Here is a 16,333-nt window from a genome sequence, read left to right on the forward strand (position 1 = left end):
CAAATCTACACTCTCCTTCTCGTGTAGAGTTTTAGAAAACATACAAACATGTTATTGTGTCCTTTAAGAGGGAACTAACTACATAAAGAACATATTTCCATGAATGAAGGCGCAGGTGGTTGTCATGCATGCCCAGGCTCAGTCCGACCTATGACCTTTTCCACACATCGCTCCCCACTATATCTCTCTCTGATTTCTGACTCTGTCCACTGTCCTGTCTCTAAATGCGGGCAAAGAAGGCTCCAAAATAAACCCTAAAAAAATAGTATACAAATATTGTTATTAAAAGAAGTCTGTGAACTGTTAAATCTGTTAAGAGTAATAAGAAATTATCTAAAAGTGGAAAAAAAAACGGATTGCTTTAGTTTTACTTAAAATATAATATAAGAACAAAAATGCACATTAACAATTGTCCCTGAAAGATAGTTAGTGGCATTTATCCGGGCAATTCATTAAATCTTAACTTTCTTCTTGGTTATAATGTTAAATGTAACAAATGCTGACCATTGGTTGTTTTCTGTTTCACTACACTGAATAATTTTGGCCCCGCTATGATTATTTCAGGAGATATAAAATGTTTGGTTTAGTAACCAATGACACCAAATGTTGCCGCGGCTTTAACAAGATTATCCAACTTCTCACTGAAACTTTGACTGTTTTCGTGTCAGCTCTGCTCTGCTCTGCAAACGAATGGTGTTGTGTACCGTTACACAACAGCACATGCCTGAGGATTAAACATGGGCCCTGTCCTGTCTGTACGTGAGGCTGCAGGGGGCCACCAGCTATTGTCACAGCTGTGTCACAAAACACACAAAAAAATCTGCAAATCACAACTTTAGTTTCCCCTGATCCACAGCGAAAAAAAAAAAAACCCTGCAGAAACGTGGTCGCTGCAGGCTGCTGTCATATCTTCACCACCTTGTGTGAATCATTCAGCAGAGATTGAAAATAGGTAAAAACATGATTATTATATTTTATTTTAAGAATCAATGTCTCGCTCACGTTTTTTTGGGGCTGTGAGCTGAGCTGCTGCTAGCTTGTTTTGTAGGCAGTCAACATAAAGGCATAAAAAGCCCAAAGACAAATATTTAAAAAAAGGGGTATTGTCAAACTAAACAAAAATGTTTCACACATATCTCTCCAGAGTGAACCTCGAAGGACTGGATTTAATCTACGAGAGACAAACTGGACTCCCCACCAGTTCCCTCATTATGTTTGTGGATTCTTTTCCCATTTTAAGGGATTCATTAAAAATAAATAATTTAGGCTCATTCCATAACAACAACATTAGGCAGAAAAACACAATGCACTTTCTTCTCCCGGTCTCACTGCAGCCTCTTTTAGCACAGCAGTGAGTTAATGAGGGGAAATGCAGAACGTGGGGAGGCTGAACCTCTGAGGCCAAAACCTCCCTCATATAATGACCGACCAAAGAAAGGGGAGCTTTGTTCAGTGCAACACAAGCAGGTTCCTCTTTAATGACTTCATGTGGACGCCAATCACTTACGCCACACAATCCCGTCATGAGGCCACACAACACTTTTGAGGACGTCCCCATCATGTGAGCTGCAGCTGCATGTGACTCCATTTTTTCAAACCAAAACACCAAAGCTGTGATTTGGTTGAGCGGGTTACACCTCTGCGCCTGAGGATGGAGTTTATGACCTGCATGTTTGAGACTTTAGAAGCTGATCTCGATGTAGTCACATCATGAAGGTTGTGACTTGTGAAACACAAGCTCAATGAAGGCACTTATAATTGGAAACAAACTGGCCAGAAATTAACTGCATCAAATCACAGACACCCTGTATTTCACAGTTAAAAGAATAAAATGATGGAGAAGGACAGAGTTATTTTATGCCTGCTGATATATATTTTATGATAGGACAACTGAATAGGGCAGAGTGGTGGCTGCTGTCTCTCCTCCTGGTGCCTCAGCTGGTCTTCATCTAAGAAGAGCGGCCCTCACACAGAGGGGGTGCGAAGCTCAGGACTGCATTCAGTCGGCTGTTTAATGTTTATTTTTGTGCATATAGCATTCCAAGATGACACATCCACTGCAACAAGCAACAGGCTGCAAAACGTTTTGTTTGGTTTTCTTTCCCTGTGGATTGTGCCAATACAATTATGCAGAGTCTTAATAAGTGACTCATTAACAAGAAGTTCAGCTACTGGACGTTGTTGCAACATGACAGAAAAGAGGTATGGATTGTATGAATGAATATGGACACAAAGAACAAGACTGGCCTGATGTGAGGCCACTCCCCGAGCCAAAAGGACATGATGTACAAGGTGACGACACCTGAAGTTTGTCACTGTTCCACGGAGAGAACTCTGAATGGATCCACATGATGCAACTGTTAAAATGAACGACTCAAACTGTGGAGTCAGTGTTGTGGATTCTGAAGGGAAGTGGGATTTCAAGACTGGGTTACCTTCAAACTAATCTTATCAGGTTAAAAGCTAAATTTAAAGTTCTAACAATGAGGTGGGCAGAGGGGCCTAGTGGTTAGATCACGGCTTGTGTACTGGCCTGTGGCTGATTTCTCACTTGTTACACACAACTCTCTCCCAGATTTCCGGCTCTATCCTCTGTCCCATCAAATAAAGGCAAAAAGCCCAAACAGATATCTGGGATTGAAGCTTGACTTAAAGGGCCCGATTATTCCTTCTGCGAAAGGTTCATAGAAGAAAATCTTGTTGAGCTCCTCCAAAGCTTCAAACACTGAGCCTTTAACCTCAAACCACAGCTTCAGTCTTCAGGTGGTGCCGGGGATATCGCTGAGTACAGACGTGGCTCCGGTGTGATACAAACTGAGGCCGATCTTTTTAGAAATAGCAGACGGCGGGGGCCTGCGGGGTGTCAGATGTCAACAGGGACCAGTTGCCGGAGTCTCGGTCCAGGCCTCCTCTCACGCTGCAGCAGCTGTGTCTTCTCAGAGCTCACATTCCTGCAGGACAGGCCCACTTTACTCTCATCACCTGTGCTGATCTGAGGGAGTGACGAGCTCTCAGGGGAACCCTCACAGCTACTTGAATTAAAGTCATTCTCTTTAAGGATTTGCAGATACTGATTGCAAATGATTTTATTAAGAGGGGAAAAATGCATGATGGTAAGAAGCTTTTAGCACTATTAGCCCAACAAATCATGGTGGTTCTTCGTTTACTGCGGGGCAATTTACTGTTTTGGATAAGACAGCAATTCTAAATATAAACACGTGAATGCAACTATAAAACAGAAGGAGGTACTTTAGGGATTCAAATGTTGCATGCAGCTTTTTGTTTTACTCTCCCATCTGTTTAAGAAGCCTGTATTCAAACTTTGATCAAATATGTTCTTCTGTGCTTGACAACAGATAAATCACTGTGGGCTAAACAAAAGATTGATCTTCAGATAGAGACTGATAGACATGATACCAGATTTTTATACTTTTATGTGTAAAAATCAAACAATATCGATACCACAGCAGCAATAATATCTATTTTGCCCACTGGAAACCACTTCATTAAATCTCAGTTAGAGCAATTGCAGCATCCCCAGTTTAAGATGCATTCAATGTCTAAAAACAATAGAAACATAATCAGCAAGAACAGCAAAACTGGTACCTAAATCATCCCACTGAACAGAACAAACACGCTGCAAAGCAAAGTGTTCACAGAAACACTACAGTAAGTACAAAATACCAGCTTTCTTAAGGTACATTAAAGGCATCATCAGCAGGGCGAGATCTGGTGCTGTGAGCTTGAAGTAGGCTCTGTGTCCACTGAGACGTTCAGCCATGATTCAGCAGCTTCTTCACCCCGTTAGACCTCCGTTCTGTTACAGTTGCTTTGCAGCCTTTACTGCCTTCACTGCATTATTAGCTGCATTGTCTGACCTGCACTAAATAATACATGTAAACATTTACCCCACCCTGCTGCAGCCACACGCTCAAAGCAGCACACACATCCGTCCTACCCCCTTATGAATATTAAATAACAGATTTGTGTGTCAACAAAGTGAAATAACTGAATGCTTCGGTGTGTTACCTGATTTGTTGTCGTTTTGACTCTTTTCATTTTTGCTGTATCATCCTATAAGTCTGTTCTGCCTGCTTAACTGTGTTTAACATCTACCTGGCCAGAAAATGTTGTGCACTGACATCAAATCTATCGCTCAAGGATAAGGCTATACCTCGGATAAATGACTGAATAAGATTAGGTTAATAAAGTAAATCAAAACAGGAGCAGTACCTCAGTGTCACAATTTGATTTGAGGCTTTTGATGTCGAGCAGGTAGTCTGTAGTAGTCTTCAGCGTGAAATGACATGTCACTGAGCAGCAACACTAACTTTTTCTCACAGTACACGCACAAACAAACACCAAACACACCTTTGACTGTGGCGACTCATTCAACTAAAGCACCGTCTGAAGCCACACACGCCTTCCTGCGACTGTAAATCATCTTTCAAATCACTGCAGATTGAAAGAACAAGTTTCTTAATTCATCGGCTGCATGCAATTCAAAGACCCTCTTCTTCTGTCCCCAGCGCCGGGCAGCCCACCACCACCACCACAAAACACGACCAAACTCCCGATCATCACACTCTTACCTTTAGACGAGAAACTGAAGTCAGATGGAAGTAAGATTTGAGTTTTGTCTTCTTCTCTCCCGATGGGGCTGCAGAGCCACACACACTTGTAGTCACACAAAATGCTTAAGTCTCTATTTAATTCCCTGCATTCCCACTGATTTAATTTGTTTCCTTCTCGCTTCCGCCGCTCGTCTCCAAAAAAACTTCTTCAATTTGAAGTCCAAGCCGCAAACTTGCGTTTTTTTTTTATCCGTGCGTGTTCGCTGTTTGGATGTAATTATAAAGCAAGTCCTTCGCGGCTCACTGACGATCGCTGGAAACTCTACTCTGCCTTACTAATCAGTGCGGCCGCTCGTGAACGCGCAGCAGAGCGCTCCTGGGCGGGGAGAAAATGTAGAGGAGGAGGAGGAGGAGGAGGACGGAGACAAGTCCCCCCCCCCCCCCCCCCCCCCCCTCCCCTCCTCCCTCCACCCTCCACACACACAGAAACACACACACTCACACACACACACACCGGAGCAGGATCACTGAGCGCTGAGAGGTGGTCTAACAAGTGATTGCAACACTCAACATTCAGTATGCTCAAGAAGTATTTTGTTCAATGCAATAATATGAAAATGACCTTTTTTGTTGTTGTCTGAGCGCTCAATCGGCCCGTCTGGAGAATAGCTGACACGACTGCGCATCCTCCATGCGCATAGTGAAGAATTTCATAAGAATGAATAGGACGCCATCTTTGCAGCCCCTATCCAGTTTCCAGTACATCTGCATTCAAATGGGAATTTCAGAACCACCAGGGAAAAAAAGAAGTTGCATGTCTGGAAACTTAAAAAAAAAAAAAAAGGTATCTGACATCATCCCTGAGTGACCAACTTGACTTCATGTTACTCTGACGAAAGTAAGCACTGTATTTAAGACGACTTTAACAATTGCAAATTACTTTTAACATGCGTCATTTTTCATCCATAAAACACACCACATCATTTGATTTGTGTCTACTATTTGATCACTTGACACTATTTGATCCAACATCACGTATTATATTTGTAAATTGTAAATTATTATCTGACTTTAATACTTGATGCTGTTGTTTTATCCTGCACTGCAACGAGCCAATGCAACGAAATGTTGTTCTTATCTGCACTGTAAAGTTTAACATGTGAATGACAATAAAGAAAGTCTTGGTATAGTTCATGGTCCACGGACAGTACACCGAAGTTGGGACAGTGAGCTCCTCAAATCGGAATCGCGAAAATCCGAGTAGCACCTAAACAGAGCACTACGTCCATGAATTGACGTGACAAAACAGGAAGTCGGCACAAAAGAGCACGGTAGCGATGCACAGCATTACACCACATGCGTTTAGAAGTTTGTTTAAACGCATATCAGCCCCTCATTTAATACATATGAGTTTGTCAAAGCGTGAGCTGTGTTGATGACTATATAGGTGTTTGTGTTTCTTCGTTAAGACCAGTGAAATGCAAGCAACAACAACATCGTACTCCATGACTGCGCGTAATGAAACATATCGCTAACCTTCCTTTGACGCGCTCGGCACGCGCTCTGACGCACAGCAGCGCGCGTCTTCCTCTCACGTGTTACGTCAGTCACTGCAATGAGGGACAAGACTGCAGTTTTCGTGTTACTTTTTACTTGAATGTGTCGTTTGCAGGTATGGACGTCGAGTCGACACGGTGCATTTGAATGTGGCGGTGAACGGGATGTGTTTTTTAAGGGTCAAAATGACTGTCAAAGCTGAGTTGTTTGGCTTCGTGTGCTGGTGAAAGTAGTGTGCAGCTATCTCATGCTAAAGCTTGTTTCTGCTCTGCTGGCAAAAAAAAACGATGAAGGAAACGCAATGCTGTAATGTGACACTCCGCAGAGACTTTACAGGACAGCAGGGATGTAACATTCACATGACACAATTCTCTCACCATTTATTTTACAAAATGAGACTGTAGACAAATGATGGCTAAAAAAAGATTCCTTTAGGGGCTTCAAACCAGCTTGTCAGTGTGGTTTGACATTATTATGTTTTTTTTTCTCATCAAGAGGAGGTGGTTGGAGCTTCTCATCGTGCTGTCTATTAAATGCTGCATCACGTTGGATGTGGTGTTTGTGTATATTTCCCTGTTTTCTTGCAATACTCTCACACAGTTTTTTTCTCTGGTCAATTATCTTCTCACCTCTTTCATTTCCTGTTTTGGGGAAGCCAAAATTCTTCCACTTCTCTGACTTAAAAGACAGTGGTGTCTTATCAATTTCAAAATGTTGCTGCTGACACTCACGATATTATCACTATTCATTTTTTCAGTGTACCGATGTGAACCTAGACACCTTTGAATTGATTAATCACATTTTATGATTAATCTTTCCATCCCTGCTATGTAGTTGCAATATTACGGTCAGTCACACGCTATTTAATGTCTCTCAACATTGTAACGTTGCACACATCAGGCAAATTTAAGCTGATCCTGAAAAAATGAAGAGAATGAGTTCAAGCTCAAATAAAAAAAACAAAGCTACTAATCACAACAATTTAAAAGAGAAAATTAGAGGATATGTTTTTGTGTTATCAAAACTGTAGTGGCTAAACATGCATCACTAAATCCTTCCTGTGTTTTCCAGACTGTCATCTGCGGTGTTAGAGGATGGATCCTGTCGTGTTGAGCTTCCGGGACAGCCTGTTGCGGCGCTCTGATGTGTCCTTACTCGAGGGACCTTACTGGCTCAATGACCAAGTCATTGGTTTTGCTTTTGAATATTTCGCCGCTGAACGCTTCGGAGTCCTGGGAGACAGCATCACCTTCATCAGCCCGGAGGTCACGCAGTTCATCAAGTGTGCTTCCTGCCCCGATGAGTTGGCCCTTTTTCTGGAGCCGCTGGATCTAGCTGCCCGTCACTGGGTCTTTCTCGCTGTGAACGACAACTCGAATCAGACTGCTGGAGGGTCCCACTGGAGCCTCTTGGTCTATCATCACAAGTCCAACCACTTTTCCCATTATGACTCTCAAAATGGCAGCAATTCTCTGCACGCTCGGCGTATTGCCAGCAAGTTAGAGCCTTTTCTGGGTGCGGGGAGGAAAGCTCTGTTTGTGGAGGAGCCCTGCCCGTCGCAGCAGAACAGTTATGACTGTGGGATGTATGTTATCTGTATCGCCGAGGCCTTGTGTGAGAAGGTTAAAGTGGAGGGCTCGCCTCGCCTTCCTGTGCAGATCCTCACTCCGGCCTACATCACTCAGAAGAGGACTGAATGGTGCAGACTGATCCAGAGTCTCGCTCAGACTGATCTCTGCTGCGCTCTGTCTTTTTCTTAGCACGTTGATATCTCCTCTTTTTTTATGCAGAACAGCTGTCAGCCATCACACAGCTCCCCCTGAAGCCTCAGAATGCCATCCTCATATACAGTAGAACTATACTGGATGAAGTTTGTTTCTATTACAGCCAACTGCAAAACATTAAAGTTTGGAAAGATAAGCAATGTGGAATCTTTGAGTAATTAACCATTTGGTGTTGTTTTTATTCCTTGCAAAATAAAATATTTAAACAAGAACACCAGCATGCCTATAAAAGGAATGGACTCCTTTGTTCATATTTGGTGAGAATAGAAAATATGTGATGTTGTGGAGGAGGACGCACAGACTTCTCCTTTCTCTATTCTATCAGTTTGGAGTGACTGTAAAAATGTTTACACAGATTTTTGCTCAGGGTCATTTGTAATGAACTAGAATTGACAATAAGAATGTGCATCTGAACTTGGTCTCCTGCTTTATTTCTGATCTGATCTGTTAAAAGTTCTGTTTTTCTCTTTGAGCTTGAGTGTTGTCGACAAATATAAATCTTTATTTTCAAAGTGTTGAAAGAAAACGTGAGATATTCCCAGTGAGCTGTGAGTGTTGCTGTGACGGGGCGATGCTGGGTACTGGAATGTGTGTTGTGTTCTCACAAGGAGAAAGTATTAAACGTGTCATCTTCTGTTAATAAAAACATACTGTCACATTTTTGGTGACGAAAGTTAAAAGAGCATTGTGATTTTTATTTTATTTTATTTATTTTTTCCCACTATTCTTTTGAGTGGGATTTTCTGGCACAACAACGGTAGTTGGTAGTTCACCAACTACTTGGTAGTTCACCAACTACCAAAGAGCACAAAGAGTGAAAGGCTTGAAGAGGTCAAAAAGCTCCAGCAGCACTTATAGTAAGAAGATCAACTTTAGCCGACATGCGTTGCTCTAATCAGCTTCTGAACACCAAGATGATACATAAATACAAAGAATCGAGGGGTGCTGGTGGCGTAGTGGTTGGTGCGCGCGCCCCATGGACAGGAGACGAGGTCCCCCAGGTGGGCGGTCCAGATTAGAGTCTGACCTGTGGCTCCTTTTCCACAAGTTGTTTCCCACTCTCTGACTCTGTCCACTCTCCTGACTCTCCAATAAGACACAAAAGCCCAAAAATATATGTTTTAAAAAATAAAACTCAGAATCTGTCTGTTTTAAAAGTTAACTTTCAATTCAATTTTTGGTTTTTGTTTCTCTGTAAGAACTTTTCAATCGAACTTGCTCAAAATCTACTCGACCTTTAGTAGCTGAAGCTTATCATTCCCCTTCATTTGAACATTGTTGTTGTCATTCAAGGAAAGTAATACTATTTAATGGATTGCAGGAAATTATGGCTAAAACATTTGGGCGGCAAATCGTTCACTTCAGCGTTTCCTGACTGAAAGAAATGTATTTTCAGACAAGTTAAACAGAGACTTCCACTTTAACTTAAAAAAGAATTTCTCTATAAAAGGCAAGAGTTTTGTTTAAAAACCAAAAGATCCACTGATATAGTTCCATCAACGTACTAAAAGTAAAATATGAGTAACAGGGCTGTCATCCTGCATTGTGCTGTAAATTTAGAAAGCACACAGGAAGGTTAAACACAACTTCACTTTTCAGAGTGAAAACTGGCCTTTGACATATTTATGAGCCAGCTTTACTTTAGAACTTGGAGCAGGATTTAGAGGGAGTCGACATGGAAAGATTTGGACCAAAGTGGTTCTGAAAACACAGAGACCCTGGGCTTGAAGGACAAACATGTTTGACATAGATTTCATGTGAAGTGTGGTAAATATGTCATGTGTTTCCTGCCAACAGAAATAAAGCCAATGTAAGGAGTAGCTGATTGCAGTGCATCATGAACAGAGCAAAAGTCCTCATCCCAGCGGTCCCTGATTCGCCTCCTGGCCTGTGATTATCCCATGCACGTCATCCCCTCTCTCTTTAGTTGTCCTATCTAATGACGCAGAAAAAATCTAATCTTAAAAAAATTAAGTTAAAGTAGAAGTTGAAGCACAATTTGTCTGAATGTTCATTCTTTGGGTTTTAGAAAGTGATTTGACTGAATTGAAAATCTAAAGGGTAGTTAAAAATAGCACAGGCCTAATAATGTGACATTAGACTCACAGGTAATCTAATCAATCATGATAATGATGCTCATTTGTCATCAGTATGTGATGATCGCCCTGCACCATTCTTTAATTCACTCTTCTTGGACTGTCTCCGCCCTCTGCTGTCCTTCCTCTGGCATCCTGAACACTTCCACATCCCACAGGCATATTTCATTTCATCCGGAATAACCAGTCAGACGAGCCATCAGGGTTTACTATTGTCCAATCAAAAAGCCACAAAGCCGAAGTATTCACCGCCCAGGCTGCACGCTGTATTAGTGAGACAAAGAGCCCGGGGAAAGGCACATTAATTAAGATAGATTTGTTTCTAAATGGCCAGTTTAACAAGTCTACTCCATGAGAGCTTACAAAACAACAATCTCTGTCTGTCTGTCTGTCTGTCTGTCTGTCTGTCTGTCTGTCTGTCTGTCTGTCTGTCTGTCTGTCTGTCTGTCTGTCTGTCTGTCTGTCCTCAGAGCTTGGTACATGGAGGAGTGCACAGATGTTGTACGCTTGGTTGAAACGGGCCTAATTGTGTTTTCAAGTGATTTAACACAACAGCACTTTGTTATTTGCTGGATAACCTGCAATGACATGACGAAAGCCCAATCCTCTTAAAATCCTGTACCTTGCTCCTTGCTATTTTGGCAAATGACACACACAGCGTTGTGTGGTATAAAAAAAAACAAAAAAAAAACAAAGTCTCTTAGTGTTGATGATTTTGTTCTGCTCTAAATAAACAGACTGCTTACTGATAATCTTAATAAAGGAGGCCATTCTTTACTTTGAGGACCCATAAGGATAAACTTTCGGTCGTTACAGCCCATGACTCTTACCGTAAGTGTGCATTGAGATGCACACCTGTGCAATGAGCTATTCTCACATTTGATAAAGGTTGAAGGCAGAAGATGGTGTTTCCTTCTCAGTGGTTTCCAGAAAAAGCTCAAACAAGACACAAACAAAAATTACAGCAAGCAAGGGGGCAAATTATCCTAAATAAATGAGAAGCAAACAGCACTGAAAATGAAGAGATAAAAATAACAAAACGCACACACACACACACACACTATCAAACTGTAAAATCCCGTGCATCATGGGGAAGGAACTTTTGGGAAAGTGTCACATTTGATGCAAAATAAGTATGAATGCAAGGTGAGTTGTAAACTTTTTAAACACTAGCAACAAGTTTACTTCATTCTCATTGTAGGGGTAGATACACCACTGTACAGGTGACACTATGAAATAAAACTTGAATATCTACAAAGGAATTGTAAGTCGACGTAGAGCATTAACATTAAAGTTAACTAATAATCAAGGTCAAAAAGAATATAATTGGACATCCCATTCCTGTTTTCCTCACCATCACTATCTACCTTCAGCATTGTTACCACCTTCATGCCATCTTGCATCCATCCACCCTGCACTCTCTGACCTTTACACCCGTCTCTGTTACCTGACTCTAATATCACATTCCTCACTGACTGTCAGGATAATACCTGCTTCTTTTCCCCCCCCAAGACAAAATGTCCGATTGTCAATGTTTCTTTGTGTCTTTGCCTTCAAGCCTCCTTTTCTTGAGTCTGTGCCTGAACCTTTTACCTGTTCCTATAAGCCTTTGTATCAATATTTTACTTTAAAGAAAATGTATATCAATTTAAAGGGTTCCTGTCTGTCTGTCTAATGTACTCGGCGAGAAACTTTGATAAGCTCTTAGAGAGGTGTTTAAATCTACATCCATGCTCCTTCCTATTAACAAACACACAGCTTCGTTAGTGACTCACTCACCACTGTTCTTCTCTTGTGTTGTGCTTCATTTAATTCAGGAGCAGCAGCCAACGTTTCTCCTCCAGGTGTTTCACATTCACTCATCAGAGAGAGTGAGCCCCTCAGGCCTGTTATAGGTAGATACTTAAACAAATGCACACGCACACATAAACCATACAGTTTCCATATTGTTAACTCAGAACTGTCTCCGACCTCTCCTACATGACATCATGTCCTGTCTCAACACATCTGCAACCAACTACAACAACTTGGAACTGTTTCTGCTTCTTTTACAGCAGCATGGGGGAGAATGAGTTTAATTAAAACAAGCAACATCCCATCGAGAGGCCAAAAAAAGACACGGTAACATCCTGGGCTGGACTGTTTCCAGGTGTGCACCAGCACTGTGAAGAGACGCTGCTGAGGTGGAAGTAGGTCAAGTTCATATTACAACATCACATCAGGAATGGAAAGAAGAGAAAGCAAGATTGAAACGCTCCCTCTGCAATGAGCTTCATGATTAACATGAGATAAGAGTCATCAGTATTCAGGCAGCCAGGCCCCCTTCTCACACACATGGATCAGGTGGTAAACTGGCTTTGTAATGTCGGTCAGTCGTCACAGAACGGAAAGAGTGCAATACACACAATAGATTTCTCTCTCTCTCTCTCTCTCTCTCTCTCTCTCTCTCTCTATATATATATATATATATATATATATAGTATAATCAGTTTATTTTGTGCTGTAATACATTGTTCTAGAAATCTGACTAGTTTTCTTTTTCCCCCATGACTTTCAACTGCTCTCCAGAGAATAGGTGTGAACTTGTTTCTCTCATACAGAGGTGGGTACATGAGTATAAAAATACAGTGAAGCTATCAAACTTGTTTGTGAAAACTGGGGCGTGTCTGCGGGCACAGTCAACCTCCGTGAATCAAAACATTGTTTGACGTGTGGTTGCTTTTTACACTCTGGTCCTTTGAGATCTGCTGGCAGAAGATTAGTGAACAATTAACAGTTTAAACTTAACACATAGCTGACTATGTTTTCAGTCAATCAGACTCAATCGTAGTCCATGCATTCTTTTTGAATGTGTTCCATGTTGTGCCATTTTTTTTAGAGTAAGCATCGATACCAGCAGAACTGCAGATGCACACAGAGTAGCTCAAACATGTCCATTAAACTGAGTTTCAGATCATTCTTAATTTGAAAAAGTTCATGGAACGTCAAAGAAATTATGTTTTCCATCGAGTTGAATCATTTTTCAAATGTGCATTTTCTTCAGTTTTTCTTTCAAACATGTTTTTTTAAAATGTGTACTTCCTTGTCTTTTTACTTGCTGTAAAAAGCAAAGCTATTGTTTTTTGCCTCTGTGTGGAATATTCAGACATGGGACTTGTACATTTGTTCCATCTAAATGTTTGGTTTCAAAATCCCCTCGGATATGAAGAAACACATGCAGAGAATTGAAGTAAAACACAGCCCCTCACACTTCATAAACTGATTAGCTGTAATGCACTTGGACTGTACTCTTGCAGACGTGGACACTTTTAATGCACCGCTGAGGTAATGTGTTTGTGCAAAACCTCCAGTAACGCAGTGTGTGTAATACAAACCATTACCCTGAAGTTACAGTCAGCATTCTCCTTCACACCGCAGATGTCAAAGGTCAACTCGAACGCATTCCAGCACAGACAATACGGCTCCCTGGAGGTATGGAGGAGGCCGCAGCTTGTCTGGCCATCTGCTCCGACCTGCCCCCGGTACTCTGCGGCTACAACTGGCTCCTCACTCACACAATGTTACAGTACTTGCCCCCTGCCCTTTGAGCTTTCTAAGCACTCGAATGACAAATTAGTAACTGTCTGAGCTATACACGTGCAAATTATTTAAAAGACACAAAACAGGCAAAGCAACGTTTGAACATGAAGACATTTCAAATCTTCAGCAGGTTTGCTGAAGATTGGTTTCTGGATTCCTGACATATTCCTCGGACAGCCAGTCTTGACCCTATGAACCAGGTGTCTTCCTCTATGCACTCAACCTCTCTTTTCACTGAGGGAACTATGCCACCTGTCAATCATTTAGGTTGCCACAGAGTCCAGGTGCTCAAGGCTTTGAAGTGTCAAACAGGTTTTTTTTTTTTGATCTGGCATTAGTCCCAATTATCTCATTTGAATTGCCCTGTTACATCGGGGAGAAAGAGAGATGATACAGAGAGACAGAGAGAGAGAGAGAGAGAGAGAGAGAGAGAGAGAGAGAGAGAGAGAAAATGATATCTAAACCATACCTGCTGTGCTGTCTTGTCCAGGTCATGAAAGTCATGGTTTAATAACATGGAAAACCTTTCATGAAATAAAACTGAAAGGAATAAAATAGACGAGTATATGGCCATGTTTTCCTTGACTATTATTGAGTTTCACTTGAGCTATGTTAAACTTCATCTGTTCATAACTTTGAGGCATATTTAAAAATGTTTAAATCCATGCTTATATAGCATATAAAGGTTATCTGAGATACAGTTAGATGAATGCAGGTAAGGTGTGAGTGTATCTGTGGTGCTTTATTCATGTCAGTGTAAATTCTTTTTCACCTTTGTTATGTGCCATAGTGTGTGTGTATGTCTCTGTGTGTTGCTCTGTTTGTTGCAGGTACGTTTGTAGCTAGTTCAGGGTAAGTAAACTTAAAACAGTTTGTGGAGTGGTGGAGAATTGTTCCAGCTCTTTCTTTGGTCTTTCTTTACATTTTATGACTGCAATACGCTGTTCTGTGAACTGTTTTTCAACATTGAGCTTGTCCTTGAAAGTCTTTGTATGCCTATATGTAGAGATAGGACAGTGGATCGAGCTGGACATCAGCAGAGTGTGGGGAAAGGAGCCACAGGTTGGATTCGTACCCAGACTGCTCACTTGGACGACTACAGTCTCTGTACATGGGGCACGCTCCTTCATCACTTCTGACATCCCCAGACGTAAATAAATAACTTACCTGACACAAAACAAGAAAGTCAAAAACTATCCATCTTGTAAAACTCCAGCTCAATTGTGATCACTACTCTTAGTTTCTGTATAGGTTTAGAAAACGCTCTGGCTCCTCGAGGTCATGCAGCCTGTGTAAAATCCATCACTAAAGCCAAGGTTGTTTTTTGCAGCCTGCATACAGTTGACGTTTTACAAAATAGATGTTTTTTTAATCCAAAATAAGTGACAAGCTGTCATATTCAAAGTGAATCATGTGGAGGAATGTTTGCTGGTGCACAGCCGGTGCTCCATATGTAATTTGTTAAGCATTAAATTCTTCTGCCAACATCCTGTTACTGTTTTAGAATCTAGGCTGAGCGGTGGAGATTGCTCAAATTTGCTGTGCTGTTGGCGTCAAGGCTTTTCATGGTGGTCCTGAGAGCAGAGCCAATAAGACAGGATAGGGGGGAAATACTTTGGATAGGAATGAACCTGAAATGACAGAAAAATGAATAAAAGCCAAAAAAAAAACCCCCAAAAAAACATTTGTTGAAATCTACATTGCTCTGCCGATTTAATTCACAGGGATTTCACAAACAAGTCAAGGACTACATTTTCACTCGTGTGCAAAATCAATAAAACATCTTTACGTTAAGACAAACACTCAAACTCAATGTGACATGTTTAAGTCTTTGGTGACTTCACCTCGAAGGTATAAAAGAAAATAAAACACACTTGGGTATTTCTTTCACACTGAAGATTAGAACAACTAAAAACTATAAATTACACATTTCACCAGTTAGCCATGTCCTTCACATTATATCTAACACCAACGAGCAGTGTTACAGCAGTATTTAACATTTCTTCATTCAGTCAGGTTTACTGTCACATCTTTCCATAAATATCAGCAGAAATGACATCTGAGTACCGTCGTTCATCAAGCACTAAACAGATCCAGACTTTTAAAATACTTGCATATTTTTGAAATAAGGTTGACATATTTTAGAAAGTGCATTGTCTTGGCTCGTTATAGCCTTTCTACAGAGGTCAATAGCAAGATCTTACCAGAAAAAAAACCCTCCCCAAACATCTGGTTTAGTCCAACAGAATATTTAAGACAGCACTTGGTAAGTCGTAAAATCTCACCTGAAATATCTTTTACAGTCCATGTTTCAAGTTATTCATGTTTTGAATTCTGTCTTACCTCTACGTCCTTTGAGCCACCCACCAACGTCACAAAAAGCAACTGTAATCCGCTCATTATTTCTGCTTTACATTTCAGTGTCACGTGGGAGTAAAGGGGCCATGGTGGACAATCATTATCTACAGTAAAACCTACTTTAAATACAACGTTTGTTTGCATAGCCTGGAAGTGATCATTAAAAAAGAACTCATCCTGCGAGGAGGAGGTCCTTTAAATGCCTGAACTCTGGCTGATGATGCACCTTTGTGAAGTGCTAGTTTGAAGGGGGGTTGATCTTCTCCGGACTTGAAATCTGACTCTGGATCTTTTGCAGAAGAACGCCATAATTTCAAAGTAGGAGGAGAAGAAACAGCAGCGAATCACAGCAGAGAGCAGTGGTTACCTGCACGAGAAGAAAGAC

General features: G+C 41.3%; 3 protein-coding genes across 12 annotated transcripts in view; 1 reads left to right on the forward strand and 2 right to left on the reverse strand.

The window, feature by feature from the left end:
• The window catches only part of myo9aa (myosin IXAa), a 100,640-nt gene extending 95,683 nt beyond the window's left edge, over window positions 1-4,957 (reverse strand). For all 7 annotated transcript variants that reach the window (XM_079339539.1, XM_079339536.1, XM_079339540.1 and 4 more), the window contains exon 1: window positions 4,593-4,957. The gene's annotated coding sequence lies outside the window, so the exon portion shown is untranslated. The remainder of the gene's footprint in view (window positions 1-4,592) is intronic.
• Window positions 4,958-5,926: 969 nt separating this feature from the next.
• On the forward strand, window positions 5,927-8,051 carry senp8 (SUMO peptidase family member, NEDD8 specific). Of its 2 annotated transcripts, none has more exons than XM_079339695.1 (2): window positions 5,927-6,246; window positions 7,203-8,051. In XM_079339695.1, the coding sequence occupies exon 2, from the start codon at window positions 7,226-7,228 to the stop codon at window positions 7,889-7,891; it is 666 nt and encodes a 221-aa protein (XP_079195821.1). In that variant the 5' UTR covers window positions 5,927-6,246; window positions 7,203-7,225; the 3' UTR covers window positions 7,892-8,051. The 2 variants fall into 2 exon arrangements, with proteins under 2 accessions (XP_079195821.1, XP_079195822.1); XM_079339696.1 differs by lacking the exon at window positions 5,927-6,246 and adding an exon at window positions 6,900-6,978.
• A 7,235-nt stretch (window positions 8,052-15,286) lies between these two features.
• The window catches only part of gramd2aa (GRAM domain containing 2Aa), a 29,124-nt gene continuing 28,077 nt past the window's right edge, over window positions 15,287-16,333 (reverse strand). For all 3 annotated transcript variants that reach the window (XM_079339264.1, XM_079339266.1, XM_079339265.1), the window contains exon 12: window positions 15,287-16,315. In XM_079339264.1, coding sequence (XP_079195390.1) covers window positions 16,312-16,315 — 4 coding nt within the window. In that variant the 3' untranslated portion in view covers window positions 15,287-16,311. The remainder of the gene's footprint in view (window positions 16,316-16,333) is intronic.

The sequence above is a fragment of the Symphodus melops genome (assembly GCF_947650265.1).
Source record: "Symphodus melops genome assembly, chromosome: 3".
NCBI lineage: Eukaryota > Metazoa > Chordata > Actinopteri > Labriformes > Labridae > Symphodus > Symphodus melops.